The sequence below is a fragment of the Python bivittatus genome, unplaced genomic scaffold (genome assembly GCF_059951505.1).
Source record: "Python bivittatus isolate LINGU-HERP-01145 unplaced genomic scaffold, Pbiv_v1 ctg000070_np1212, whole genome shotgun sequence".
In the NCBI taxonomy this organism is placed as follows: domain Eukaryota; kingdom Metazoa; phylum Chordata; class Lepidosauria; order Squamata; family Pythonidae; genus Python; species Python bivittatus.
Genome location: NW_028277034.1, coordinates 19550301 through 19565811, shown reverse-complemented (window position 1 = coordinate 19565811; position 15511 = coordinate 19550301). Strand labels below are relative to the sequence as shown.

The 15511-nt window shown below is 43.0% G+C and overlaps 1 protein-coding gene across 1 annotated transcript in view; it reads right to left on the bottom strand.

The window, feature by feature from the left end:
* DCHS2 (dachsous cadherin-related 2) overlaps positions 1-13740 on the bottom strand; it is a 107613-nt gene extending 93873 nt beyond the window's left edge. Inside the window, exon 1 of the mRNA XM_088133246.1 lies at positions 11860-13740. Within this exon, the coding sequence (XP_087989372.1) occupies positions 11860-13740 (1881 nt within the window). The remainder of the gene's footprint in view (positions 1-11859) is intronic.
* Between the last annotated feature and the right edge of the window lie 1771 nt (positions 13741-15511).

Sequence of the window (15511 nt, the reverse complement as noted above, 5' to 3'; positions counted from 1 at the left end):
CATTGGTTCTGCCTTTTTCATCGCTTCCTGATCCTTGAGCTAATATCAGGTACAATTCTGCATTTTTCTGTAATGAGAAGGAGCACAGAAATGAGAAGCAAGTAACAAGCCAAAAGGAGCATTTCAAGAGATGCGATGGAACTATTATCTCACATTTTCTGCACAAACAGGCTACAAACACCCAGCCACTTTCAGTCTGGAGACTGGGCTCATACATCCTACTATGCCCTGATGTGCTTTTGTTTAGTGTTGGCTTAACATGTTGTGGTAATTTAGCCACTGAGGTTTACTTAGTAAAGCATAGTTAAGCAAAACAAAACATGGTTCAGTGTTTTGAAGGAATCCATTCAAAATCTTACAAACTTACAATAGAAATCAGCATTGCTTTTTAAGAGAAAAGGTGTCATTTCAACTACCTTTTGGTACCAAAGTGAAAAAGATGTTAATGAAATTGTAATTTCATGTGCATTTCCATGCAAAGGGACAGTTCAACCCAAGTATTATGTGTGCCTTTCATAAGCTCCTCTTTCCTTATCTCATGGAAAGAGATGTCTTTTATTAGCGGGCTGCAAAGATACCTCCTTTACCAGGAACAACAACAAAAATGATCCCTTATTACAATAATAGGGCTGAATGTTCTACTTATATGAAGTGATCCTTTGAGTAACTGTAATGAGGAGAATGGGGAACTTTTATGTGTCCAAAGTTTTGTGTGTCCAAAGTGGATAGGGCCAGGACAGAAACTTAAGTGTATTTATCTAAAATGTAAGAATTTAAAAGTAATTAAACTTAAATTAATTAAATAAATCTAATCTGACTGTATACATGCCAAATTCTCCTACCTAGCAGTCCTCATATGTGCTCAGGTACAACTCTCTTCATCCCTAATCAATGTGATCATTAACAGGTTTCTAACTGATTCAGAAGTCAGCAAGTAGGAAAGATTGATAGAGGCTATCAGAAGTAATAATAACTCTAAAATTTATTGCCACACAAGCATGTAAAAAATGGAGTGGAGCTTGATTGCACAGCTGTACCCAACATTTTGACTTTGTTGACTCCCCCTCCCACTGAGAGCACTCCTTTCTAGAGACAGAAAGACTTGACCTTTTGAAAACCAAATAGAGAACCCGACAGAAGTCTATGGAAAGAGCCTGGAAATGGAATAGGGTTTCCACCTTCCCATCAGCTTTTGATGAATAGCTAGAATCTCCCACAAAGATGAAGAAGTTCAAGTCATTTGAGGCAGAGGAACATTTGCTTCAGTATTCTATTTCTCTAAAAACTGGTAAAATGTATGACCATTTGTGCTATGCTTTTTATTTTTATTTGGTGTGTTTGCCAAGTCTCATGTTGTTTATTTCCCTGTACCAGTTATGGAACTTGGTGTTTAAAGTCAGCCTTCAGTCAAATCTGAGACTGTGTTCATGATGGTACAATTTTTCAGTAGAATCTATGTTAATAAAATGAAAGCTCTTTACTATTTTCTAGGCGGTTCTAACAGAGGGCATCACCTTCTGGTCTCTTCAGAACACTGTACAGTGGTACCTCGGGTCACGAACTTAATTTGTTCCGCAACTCTGGTCGCGACCCGAATTGGTCACGACCCGAATCAAATTTTCCCATAAGGTTCAATGTAAATACGGTTAATCCGTTCTGAACCATATGTATTTTTTTTTTAAACCACAAAAATATGACACAAAGTACAGTACGAAGAGAGAGAATGCTAACCTTGCTCGACATGACTTCTGGCGTGGAGGACAGGAAGGCGGGTGGGGAGGTGGTTATTGCTTGGAGGGAGAGTCCCCCTCCCTACAGGAAGCCACGACCACATGTCACGACAGGGAAAATGGCCGTGGATCCTGTTCGTCACCCGATCCGGTGTTCAGGAAGCAACATTTTGCGAATGGTGCTGTTCGTGACCCGAATTGGTCGTGAACAGAAGCGTTTGTGACCTGAGGTACCACTGTATTTTGTTTTTGATTGATTTCCCAGCTGTTGTATTATTTTGTTCTGGGTGCCTCTGTAATTTATCTTTTTGCACAATGAAGAAGAATACTTGCATTTTATTTTAAAGTTAATATTTTACATTTTATATTTTCTTTAACAATTAATTAAAAAAACTATTAGATTGGTTTATTGTGTAAAAGGGTAAGGAATGGTTCATTCCTTAGTCAGTTCAACTCTTTGCTACATAGCTAGCAGATAGCACTAGAGCAATTATATCAACATTTGTATTCCGATCTTTCAATTTCCAGAAAGACAGCACAGGGTGTGAGAGCCCTTTCCCTGTCATCCACTGGGTTAGGGGTGGATGCCAGATGAGGCCCTTCCTGAAAATTTGGTACCCCAAATCAGAAGATGGACAGTTAATGTTGGGGGCTCAAGGAGCAAAAGCGTAACAACCATCAAAAGTCCTCTTTCCAACCTGAAGCAGTCACAGAACATGTATACAGTTTGTCACAATAATACCTACATCATACTGCTTACACAACTCTGACTAGGGGGGGCAGCCGATTAGCAGTTCCTTAGGGTGAGCAGATACAGGCTGCAAATGTCTGGGTAATCACTAGATGGCAGCTTATCCCAGCCCGTTGCTGCTGCCACTAGTTATTAGATGGATTTTTGCAACCAGGTCTGGTAGTCCTACACACAACTGACTGTCTGAGGGTAGGACTGGACTGGAATGATTTGTGTAGTTTCAAAGCACATTAGACCTACTGTATCTTACTTTCCTTCTATAACCCTGTTAAGCTTCATGTACACTCGTGGGGGTTTTCAATGGTAATAAGTTAGAACATCTGCTTCTTTAAGCAATATGAACATAAAATGTCTCTTTGTTATTTAATCTTCACTGATTTTCAACATATGCAGGATACAGCAATGTAACTGCTTTGGGGTAATTACTACCCCAATTGAAAAATCATTGCCAGAAAACTGCAGATATACGCTCTGTAATACAATTAATACAGTGATTGCAGTATTATAAAATAGAATTCTGAAGCACCACACTAGAAGAGATTACAGACATCAGAATAAAAGATACCGGTGAGAAAGTGGCTAAATACCAATTTTTAGCTTGCTAAAGTGCTCCTTTTGGAAAAAACTCATATAGCATTTGGTGTTAAATAGTGCAATTCTGACATGAAACCATGAATATAACATTCCCCACAGTTGTGCAGGAAATACTTGAAACTGGGTAAAATGTTGTTATATAAAAATAAACAAAATACTTAATTCTAAAGTACTTTCCAATAGCAGATATACTGAAGAAATTAGGATAAAACCAAGAGAGCTTCTATAAGAATAAAAGATACTCTCGTTTGCACAAAGCATCTACAATTCCCACAATTTCCTTTCTACAGTACTCTCTCTCTCATATTTTCCTCAAGGATGAATTTTCAGGGCATGCAAAAAGTCAGGAGAGGAAATCGCATTGAAAGAATAGGATGTGGCTTGCATTTTTCTTTGTTTTTAATAGTAATTTTATTAAAAATTACAATTGCAAAGATAAAAACTAATACAAACTGAAAAAAATAAAAGAATAAAAAAGGTCAGAAAAGAAAAAAAAGAAAGAAAAATAGAAAAGAAAAAAAGAATATAGTAAAGAAAAAGAAAAGAAATACATAAAGAAATGACTTCCCTCTTCATCACAATTATAAACAATTTTAACAACTTATCACCTTCTCCTAAAATACAACAATTGATTTTTTCTTCCCATATCTCATCTCTTATCTATAAACAAATCTTTAAAGCCTCGTCATTCAGTCCTGATCAGCAAAAGTCCTTTAAGGATTACCAGAGATAACCACAAATCTATTTTAAACTTGATCAAATAAACCAACTTTATATTCCTTCCTTTTACTTTTAATCATCTTGATCTTTAATGTCCTAGAACTTGATTTCTTTTCATTTTTTCTTTGTCATAAAATTCATTTTTTCCTTCTCACAAAATTCTTCAAAGCTTTAACAAGTCTCTTTTGTAAATCCAATATAGGAAAGTTATCCAGGTCACTCTTTTGGTTTGTTATTTGTATATCCCTTTTAATTATTAAGACATCAGCCGGTTTCATTTGTATATCTACTGTAGCATCTTTTTCCATATCATTCTTGTAGCCTGTCATTTTTAAATCCACTTTCAGATCAGTCTCAATCTTGTCAGGTAAAGCTTGTTCCTCTTCTATAACATCTTTTAAACACAGTCTGTCTATAGAGGCAGACACTCTTAAAATTAACTTCTGGGTCCATTGTTCAAAACTACCCTTCAGTATGTCCAATGTTAAAATACGTTGCTTCATTCTGTATTAGTAAGTCAAATGTAAGTGTTCTTCTCCTTTAATTGTAATTTTAGTTCCTTCTGGTTCCCTCTAGCGTCCAACCTTCAAAGTCTCATCCTATCTTCTTTTTTTGTTTTGTTTTGTTTTTTTGTTTTTTCTAAGAATTCAAAACAAAAGCATTTTCCCACAGGAAGGATTCTAATAATTAATTCCAAAATCTTATTTCAAATACATCTGGACCCTTAGTCCATTTATAACTTTCCAAAATCAAAGTTCTAATCACACTTTTGCTGCTTAAAAAATATTTAAGTCCTTAAACTTGTACTTAAAACTTCTTTTGCTAAGGATTGAAGGTGTTTTCAGACTTGTTGCTCCAAATGTTCCTAACAGCTAAAAAGCAGTTAACAAACAATTTCTGAAAGTAATTAGAAAAGGAAGTATGCAAACTCTGTGTCCTTAAAGGCGCTGACCATAGTTTGAACAAGATGGCTATTCCCTTGTCTCCCAGAGCTCTAAACCAGCCAGAGGCTGCTGTCTTGCAGTCTCCTCATGAGGAACAACTGTCTGGAGCACTTGTGGGTGATCTCAAGTCCTCTCCTTGTCTGGAGAGGAATTATATGAAGAACCAGTCCATGCCGGGTCTTCACTCCACCATGGTCATCAGCTCTGCTTTTAGTGGAGCCATCTTCTGATCCCCATTTCTTCCCTGGAAGTCATCACAGCTTGCATTTCTCTGACCTTGGTCATAATACAGTGAGTGGGGAGTTATGGAAATAACATCCATACCACTTAGGGTGACCAAGTGTTGGGAAAGGGGATATATTCTCTTACTGAGAACAAGACCAAGGAGGAATCAAATGAACACATATCCCCCAAACATCTCCAAATCTGAAAAGAGGTCCTGATTATTATTTGAACTCAGCTATATCTCATGTAGAAGGCAAAAGAAGAAGGGGACGGCAGAAGATGAGATGGTTAGATAGCATCACTGAAGCAATGAGCATGAAACTGAGCAAACTCAGGGAGGCAGTGAAGGACAGGAAGGCCTGGCGCAATATGGTTCATGGGGTCACGAAGAGTTGGACATGACTTAACGACTGAACAACAACATATCTCATGTAGAGTACTCAGTGTCATAGCAATCATCACGGTTGCATGATTGGTTATTGAACCTTGGTTTATTGAATAAACAACTATTTTGGGGTTTGCACATTAACTTTTAAACCATGGTTTACAAATCACAATGTCCGATTTCATATAACATGCTAAAGAAAAACAAACAACGTTATACAGTGCTACCTCGGGATACGAACGCCTCTACTAACGAACTTTTCGGGTTACGACCAGCTCCGGCCGCAAAAATTTACCTCAATGTGCGAACTCCGCCTCGGGGTGCGGCCATTTTTCTGCCCTTGACACGTGGTCCGCGGCCATTTTTCCGCCCCTGACACGTGGTCCGCGGCCATTTTTCCGCCCCTGACACGTGGTCTGCGGCCATTTTTCCGCCCCTGACACGTGGTCCGCGGCCATTTTTCCGCCACACCATGCTGCGCCGCACCCGGCCGTTTTCGCGCCGTGCCGCACCCGGCCGTTTTCGCGCCGCGCCGCTCTGCGCCCGGCCGTTTTCGCACCGCACCCGGCCATTTTCGTGCCGTGCCACACCCAGCTGTTCTCCCGCCCCTGACGCGTGGTCTGTGGACGCCAGAACGGATTAACAGTAATTACATTGAACCTTATGGGAAAATTTGCTTCGGGGTGCAACCAAATTCGGAGGGTGGAACGGATTAACTGGATTTACAGTGAACCCTATGGGGAAATTTCCTTTGGGTTACGACCAACTCGGGATACGCCCAGAGTCACGGAACAGATTAAGTTCGTATCCCGAGGTACCACTGTATATTAGAACTGAGTGTTGTGTGAATCAATCATTAATAGAGTATTAGCAGCATAAGATATAAAGCTGAATAATTTCAGGTCCAAATATAAAACTGATTAATAATATTGTCACATTTTTCACTATGTATATTATCATGGTGCCTAAAATTATAGTACTTCCCATACATAATTACCTATAAACTGAAAGGATCACCTTACTTTTGTCAAACATAGTTGGTAGGATGGTCAGGAGGCATCTAATTGCAAATAATACAAGAAAGTGGCTAGGACAGGAGGAAGAGACAGGAAAAAAACCATTTGTTCCTTCTGCTTTACTAAGAATGAGAGGTCTGTAAAAATGCACAAAGTCCACAGATGGAACCTCCTCTATGGTTAGACTCCATGCATTTTTCTAGAGTCCTCATTAGTGGTGAAGCAGAATAATGAGATAGTTTCTTCTCTCCTGCCTCATTGTAGATATTTGTCCTCCACTCAAGAGAACCAATGATACAAATGTGCTAGCGTGCACTCATCCTACTTCTTGAACATGGAATAATATGTTATTGGATTTTATAATTACTAGTCTGGACGAGAAGTCCTAAAAATATTTTCTTGAAAGTGAGAGCCAATAAACTCAGGTCTCACCCTCATGTCCAACTAAACATAGCACTAAGATGCCCCACTAAACATTTTTAAAGACACACAATATTGCCTTCATCTCATACCCAGCCAACAGTGGAGACAGCTTAATTTTGTCATTAGCTATTCCAGTTAGTGTTTTCTCCTGACACAACTCTTGCCATAATGAACAATCTACCATGCTTCACTGATGATGTTGGTGCTGATGTTGCCAGAGCTGGGATCTGCCAGCTCCTGTTGACAACTTTCAGCTGCTGCTGGTACATCACCTTCCTTCTTGGCACCAGAACACAAGACCTTTTGGTCTTGGCTGAATGAAGAACCAGTCACCTGGCTTTCACAGAGGGATCTGTCAACATAATGCCTGGTGCTGGTGCTTTATGAAGCATTTGTTGGATGTTTAACAGGCTCCCTATAAACACAGATTTGATAAGTGCTAGCTCTTGAACGTGTGTGTGTACACACGTATGCATGTGAGCACTGTCAGTGCTACAAACAGAAGAGAAGCAGAAGCAGGTGGTACTGTCTTTTCTGAACAATTTCACCATCCCTTGAAATAAAACTTGATGCTCTACTGCCTTTTCCTCTTCCTCTGTCTTTCCATGGCACCCTTTCCCCTTTTTTCCACTGTGCACATGTCAAGGTGTTAGAGAGAGAAAAGAGGAGAGCTGAGCTTTCTGCGGCAACCAGCTGCATTCAGGATGGAGAAGTATGGATATTGCTTGACAAACAACCACAACGGCAGAACTCAGATAATGAGGGAAACTACTGGGCAGAGGAAGAAGAGAAGTACTGCCTTTTTCTCTCCCTCTCACCTTCCTTCCACGGTTTGTCCTTCCTTTTCTTCACTGTACATGCATGTATATGCATGTATGTCAGAGAGAGTGAGCAGAATGGTTTTTGTTTTGTTTTTTACCACTTGGAAGATGCCTTAGTCTATGTGGATAGGAAATGTGAGAAAGAGGAAAAGAGCTAAAAATGTTGAAAAGAAAGTTGGGAGGCTATTTTTAAATGTAGGTTTAGCACTGTTCCAGAATAGCACTAAACTCGTGTCCAAAAGGTGACCAGTTATCAGCTGATATCAGCTAACAGTTGGGGTTTTTTTGAAGGCACTTGCACAGAACACTTGCACAGAACCAGAGCAAGTTTTAAAGACAGTTAAACTAACAAGTTGAGCCATTTGTCAGAACTTCCTTCCTCCCCAGCATCAGTGCCATCCCATATTAAGGACAGTGATTGATAGATATTTTCCCACCAGCTGGTTGATATTTAGCAGAAGAGGGAAACAAAGCCAGAGAAATTCATTCAACTATGTCCTTAAATTGTCCTGCATTAAAGCTGTAAGGACAGTGCCAGACATGTTACTGAGGCAGTTTACAGCTCAGCCATGGGGCAGCACAAAGTTGGCATACTTTTCTGTCAACTCAGGGACTTGATGAATGCATATTAACATGGCCTTGAAGAACAGCGCTCAACCAAGTAATTATGCACAGATTTGTGTTCTCTTTTCTTTCTTGCCCTATCCCGTTACCTTTTCCACTTCCCTAATTTCTGTCCCACTTTCCTCTAACTTTTCAGTTATCCCTTCCCTTCATTCCATCTCCATCCCTCTTCCTTCTGTTCCAGATGTGTGTATGTGAGGGTTTATGTATGTGTGTGTGTGTGACAGAGAATGCTTTCTGTGTTTATGCATACTATCTTATTTTTATAGGCAATCAATTTTAAACTGTAGTTATTAATCCAACCCCCTTTTTTGAGTTTAGCTTCTGGCCAAAGTTAATATACAAATGGACAAAATGTGTATACACTTATTTATTGGGGAGAAAAATCTTCAGGCTTAGTTTTAGCAATCCTAACCTAACAAGGTAGGAAAACTGAACACTGCACACAATATTTATGTTCGTTTATTTATTTATTTATTTATTTTCTTTTGTGTCCCATATTTCCACCAAAGAATATTCATGAAATTGGATAAATTTGTGGATCTCCTAAAATCCATAAAAACAACAGCATCTATCTATTCTTTATAAAAATTCATCAGACTTTCCCCCTTACAACTAATGCTTTTTCCACAGATGAAAATATTTCTTTCAGAATAATCACTGGCATTGTATGCTGTGATAATTTTTTTTCCGGGGGGGGGGTGCCTTTGAATCAGTATTGAGTCATGGAGACTGCCTGGACAAGTCCCTACTTTTTGGCAAGATTTTCGGAAGTGGTATGCCATTACCTCCTTCCTAGGACTGAGAGAGAAAGACTGGCCCAAGGTCACCGAGCTGGCTTTGTGCTTAAGGTGGGACTAGAACTCACGGTCTCCCAGTTTCTATCCTGATGTTTTAACCACTACACCAAACTGGCTTTCTAGTGCTGTGGTAATAGTTCTACTCAAATTGGAGCGTATCCAGTCATCTATATATGTGCACCATTCTTGCAAGTGATGATGTAATTTCTACTCTTCTATTAGGTGACCTGCACACCTTTTACCATCTAGAAGCCTGACAGCACTTGCCAAGAAGAATTTAGAAGCCACAATTTAAGGAAGATAAAGGCAACAAATATATACATGCTATTCTGTTAGAAAATCAATACAGATACAAATTATATTTGAACAGAAAATATGCAGAGGATTCTCCTGCAGAGGAAGTATGAAGTAATGACAAACACTAGGAATGCTTGTGGAAGATTTATAAAATCCAAGATCATTACCATCAAAGCAGTTAACAGTAGCAGAAGCTTGTACTATTTATAAAAATACTTCCCTTGTTTCAATTCCCTCAACTCTTTATACCAGTTTTTCCTAACCTGTTGCCTTCCAGACATGTTGAGCTACAATTCCTATAATCTCCATGTGCCTGAGTTTGCTAGTGGGGAAATTATGGAAAATATATCTGAAAATCTCAATAATGTAACAAAATAGGGAAAGTTGTTCTATCACAAATATAAGGTATTGGTTTGAACAGTTGTACTCAGACCTTCTTACACATCTCACTAAGCACGGATTTAACTGGAATTATTTAAAAAAATCATAATTGGCTCCTTTCACACAAGACACTAAGCAATAAACTATGCTTTGCAAACATAATCATTTGCACAACCTATTAAGCAAACCCCTACATGTGGATGGAGTCTGCGTGTTTTCTGCCTCACGTTCCACATTAGCGTGTGCATCTTGTTCCTATTTGCTAATTGACCCACACTGCTGGTATGTTGATGTAAGAGCTGTCATATATCCTTGACTGGGGATCAGCATGCTTCTTCTATCTGGGATGGCCATCCTCTTCCACCAAGCACACAGCTTCAGGCAGGATGCACATGAAGAGGTGAAGGAGGAAGGGTGTACCTGCCTAGCCAGCCAGATCAGCTGAATCAATCCTGGCTATCAGTGGGGTGACAGATGTCACAGCCAGATCGCCCTCACATAATTAGTCATTGAGGCATAATTTTTCAAAATATCAGTACATCTGTCAAGGAAGGGTCTCTTCTGAGGGATCATTCCCCTTTTTCTCAGAGTGATGGCTTCCTTCCTTGAGATTATAATTCTCTGTAACACCAGAGGAATTTGTCACCCTGGAGAAGTATATTGCACCACTCTGCTTCTTTCAGCTTCTCCAAATTAAATAACTTGGCCTTTAGAGAACAAACTTGTAGCAGACAAACCGTCAAGTCATTGCACAGGGCATATACCCACAAGTTCTGCCAGAAGGCAGATATCATATTCTATGCAATAAATTGGGTAGCCTCCAATATTGCTTACCCTCAAAGCCAGTTTTTGTTTATTAGGAGCTATTTGCATGGATGGAGTTTTTGGCAATGATAGGGCACTGTTTTGTTGTACTACCTGGAACTCCAAGGAACTAGACAGGATGTTCTCCAGATTATCTTCTGCCATCTGCATGCTTGACCCATGCCCATCTCAGCTCCTGTATGAGGCTGGGGGCAGTGTGACCCCCTGGGTCTGGGAGACTGTCAATGCTTTTTTATGGGAGGAAGTTTGAAAGATGCTGTGGTATGACCCTTCCTGAAGAGATCTTCCCTGGATCCAACAGTGTTAGATTCAGATAACCATTACCCCATCTCCGCCCCTCCCTTTCTGAGGAAGCTTGTTGAGACAGTGGTGGCAAAATAACTACAGAGCACACTAGATGAAGTAGATTGTCTGGATCCTTTTCAGTCAGGGTTCAGGCCCAGGCATGGGACTGAAATGGCATTGGTTGCTCTTTCAGATGACCTCTACTGAGACTTGGAGAGGAGTGGTGTGCCTCTCCTGGTCCTTTTAGATCTCTCAGCAGTTTTTGATACTATCAGCCATGATATCTTAGTGGATCACCTTATAGGGTTAAGGATTGGAGGTGCTGTTTTGCAATGGTTCCATTCCTCCTTCAGAGGGCAGTCTCAGCCAATTGTATTGGAAGAAGAGAGGTTGTCTCTGTGGTCGCTAATGTTATGGGGTTCCAGTCTTCTCCCTGCTACTTTTTATGAAGCTGCTGGGTGAGGTCATCTAACAGTTCATGGTTTGGTATCATCTATATTGTGACAAAATGCCCTGCTTGCCCCACTAAGCTTCCTTGCTCTGAATCAGATGGAAAGTGTCGCACCTGTGGAGACTTAGGACACCTCATGGGTCAAATCACTCCAAAGCCACCATGTCCCACATGTGGGGAAAACTGTGAAAGGACTAAATAAATATGGAAAAAGTACCTACAATACAAAAAAGTAAAATGAAACAAACTCCATTCTTAGAATACTAACGAATGTGACCTAACAAACAAAGAGCAGAAACTTTTCTATCCCAACCAGTGCAGGCAATCTATTTAGGCAAGAGACAGATACCTGGGCTAGCTAAGCACCTGCACACTAATAAAGATCTTCTGTTCTTGAATGGTAATGGTGACGGAAATATTTTAAAAGATCAGCTTGCTTTAGCAGGGCCTAGAAAACCTGCAGCTGGCAAAATTCTCCGATTTTTCCCCACAGCAGATCGCTTGGGGACACTCCCTGCGCTCTACATATAAAAGGTTGCTCCTCCTTTTCTCCTCACCCGGCGCCTCTTTCTTCCCCAGCCCGTTACCTGCAACAGGCAGTACCCGATCTCCGAGTGTTCAGCCAAGCTCGCGTTGTAGACTTGCTGTTTGAAGACTGGCTCGTTGTCGTTGGCGTCCTCTACGCTGACGCTCACCAGGCACGAAGCAGAAAGGGGCGGCGCGCCCAAGTCCCGGGCCAGCGCCCACAGCTGCACCAGCGCTTCCCGCTCGTGGTCCAGCGCGGCTTGGACGCTGAGGACGCCACTGAGCGGGTCGAGGAGAAAAAGCGCGCTGTGAGCCTGAGAGGGGGCCAAGGCGTAGCGCACCTGACTGTTGCGAGAGCCGGGCTCGTCGGCGTCGGAGGCGCTGAGGCGCAAGACAACGGTGCCCGGCGAGGCCGCTTCGGAGACAGTCGCTCGGTAGCGAGGCTGCGCGAAGGCGGGAGCCTGGTCGTTGAGGTCGCCCACGCGGAGGGCCAGCGTGTGCTGCGAGGAGAGCGGCGGAACGCCAGCGTCGATAGCCATCAGGCGCAGCTCGTAAACGTCGCGGGCCTCCCGGTCCAAGGGACCTTCCACGCATAGGAAATAGATGCCGCTGTCGCCGCCGGAGGGTCGCAGCGAAAAGGCGCCTTCGCCGCCTTCCAGGCTCAGCGCCACTCCGCCTCCCGGCGTTGCCTCGCCATTCGTCTTTTCCTGGTGCTCGTCGGGGTCGGAGACAGACACGCGGGCTATGTAGTCCCCCGACCGCGCCCCTTCAGAGACTCTGGCGCCGGCTTCGGTGAGATAGAGCAAATGAATGACCGGCGCGTTGTCGTTCACGTCAAGTACCTCCACGGCGACCAAGGCGGTCGCCACTTCGGGCTGGGCACCGCCGTCGCGAGCTTCCACAGCCAGGCGGTAGCTAGCGCGGACCTCGCGGTCCAGCGGCCGGCGCAAACGGAGCCACCCGGTGCGCCCGTCCACCTCGAAGTAGGTCGCCGCTGAAGAGTCGCCCTGGCGGCGGCTGAGAACGTAACGCACGTCGCCGTTGCCACCCAGATCCGGGTCGGTGGCGAAAACACGACACACTGAAGTACCGGCAGGCGTGTTCTCCCGTAGGCGGACGCGATACTCGCTTTGCCCGAACGTGGGAGCGTTGTCATTTTCATCCAGCACTTGGATCTCTACGCGGAGGCGCCCGCTCAGGCGAGGGCTGCCGCCGTCCCACGCTTCAACCAGCAACCGATGGGTATCCGCCAGTTCCCGGTCCAGCCGTCTCAGCAACAGCAGATCCAGAGGGTCCGAGGGTGGGCCGTAGCGCAACTGGAAAAACGGACCTGCCTCCTCCTGATAGTCGTCCTCAGCTCCGTCCTGATCCCACGGCAGTAACGAGTAACCCCAAATGCCAAAGCTTCCCTCGTCGGGATCCCGTGCAGCGGGCAAGCGGAAAGCGCTGCCTGGCGGGCTGAGCTCGGAGATGTTGAGATACACCAACTCCCGAGGGAAGCGGGGAGCGTGGTCGTTCACGTCGGTGACGGTGATTTCCACCTGCACGATCTCCCCGCGCAGTGTGGCCGCCGCGAAGCTGTAGCGCGCCCTCCGCTCGCGATCCAGTGGCCTCGCGGTGAGGATGATGCCCGTGTCAGTGTGCACGTGGAAATCCGCCAACAGGGCGGACTCCCCGCTGCCTTCCGATAAGAAGAACCCACCAGGGTGCGCTTCCCCGGGCGGCAGCCCTGCGCTAATGTCCCCTACCAGAGTGTCAGCGGGCAGCTCTTCGTCCACTCCCAGGCTGAGGTTATACACCTGGGCTGAACACTTCCCCGCAATGCACAGGCAGAGCCAGAGAGGGATCAGCCATCTCCAGGCGATCCGGAGCTTAAGCGCGGGTGGTGTCCCTAGCTTACTCCATCTCTTCTTCATCCTCAAGGCAGGTGGCCGGAGCTCCATGCTTGTCTCAGTCTCTCCCTCTGCCAACGAAGCTTTTTCCCGGGTGCAGTGAACGCTCTGCCCACAGGAGCGCCTGTGGCTCAGCCAAGTCACAATGACCAGCGCCTCCCCTTAGCCTTTTCCTCTTCCCCATTTTCAGCCGCCCTTGTCACCTGGACTGGGTGCATTCCTGGGGTCAGACAGCTTTCACCCATAAAGCTGAGGCTGAGAAAAACCAGTGCCAGCCAGGCACTAGCAGAGAGGACAGCTCCCTGCCTTTCTCCTAACACGGCTGCTTGTTTCTGATGCTGCAGCAGCAGCCTTACTCTGGCGCCTCTGAGCTGCTAACACACCCCTTCCCCATGTGACAACAGCCAAGGGCAAACTCCATTTCACAGAGAGGGGGAAACAGCAGCTGGGCAACATGGGACTAGCCCCAGTTTACCAGCCTGGAGCAGCTTTGCTGGGCACTACCTATCCAACTGGCTAACTTTCAAACAAGGTTAAGGTTTTATTTTATTTCATTTTTAAATCCACTTGGGTCTCCCACCTTTCAAAGTAATGGCATGACATATTAACAAAACAAATTAATCTGTAGTTGCTAGGGAGCCCCTTAGGGATTAAACAGAGTATTTGAAAAATCATGAGATTTGAAGTCATCTCATGGCTAGTTTGGCTAGTTAAAGCATACTTTCTCTAAGATTAATAGTTAGGTCCTGCAATTAAATATTGGAATACTATTGTTTAGGATTCTGACCTCTCATTTCATTCTTCTCATTACCTTAAACTATTTTAAGCCAACCATCAGTAGTCCTTACTGAATTTTTTTTTGAGATGCTCTTCCATCTTAGTACGTCTTTGCTTTTCTTTCATTTTTTTTTTATCTTTATCTTTGCAAAACTTGGAACTCTCCAAACTATACTTTTGGGTGATGATATTTAAGCTAAATGAGGAACTAGAACTTACAGACTGAACATCAGAAATAGAAAGAATGACAAGAAGTGGATGTATGGTATATATGCTTTATGGAAAATGAGGATGACCTGTACATGTCTGAGATAAGTCCGCTACTTCCTTGATAGATAATTCACTATAATAATATTTAACATTTTTGTAATGCTTTCAGGACTTTAAAGTGCTTCACGTGTTATCTGGTTGTGCTCTTATAACAACCATCCAAATAAGAATTATTATGCACTGTACTCTAGACTGAGGTCTTATATAAGGCCACTTCACAGAAGAAGAGTCAGCTTGATGACTTCCAATATATAGCTGAGGTTCTTAGTCCTATAATTTTGATATTACTTTGGTGCCTTGAAGCCAGTTTTGACTCCTGGTGACCATATGAACAAGTCCATGCAGTTTTCTTGGCAATATTTTTATCTGTTCTTGTAAGAAAATCACCAAGATATAGGTTACATTGCTGAACCTAAGCTCATGATAGATGCATGATTCCCAAATTGCTTTTTGAAAGTGATTATCAGAGAAAGCTACTTAATGTCAAAATAACTATCTTTGAAATTTTTCTTAGAGAGAATACAGTTTCTCACTGTAATATAGTTGGTTTGTGATTTCTAATCCTCCAGACTTTGCATATGCATAACAATAAAAATCTTGCATTTTAATAGTCTTTCAGATGCATCAAAGTCAGAGCACTTTACAAATTTTATTAAATCATTGTACAAAGTCATTAGCTAATTAAAACTGCAATTTGCTCCTACAGTTCATCTCTTCTTCCCTCTTAAGTGATTAATGTGATCCATATTGCCATGGTTTATTTATGAAAAACAAT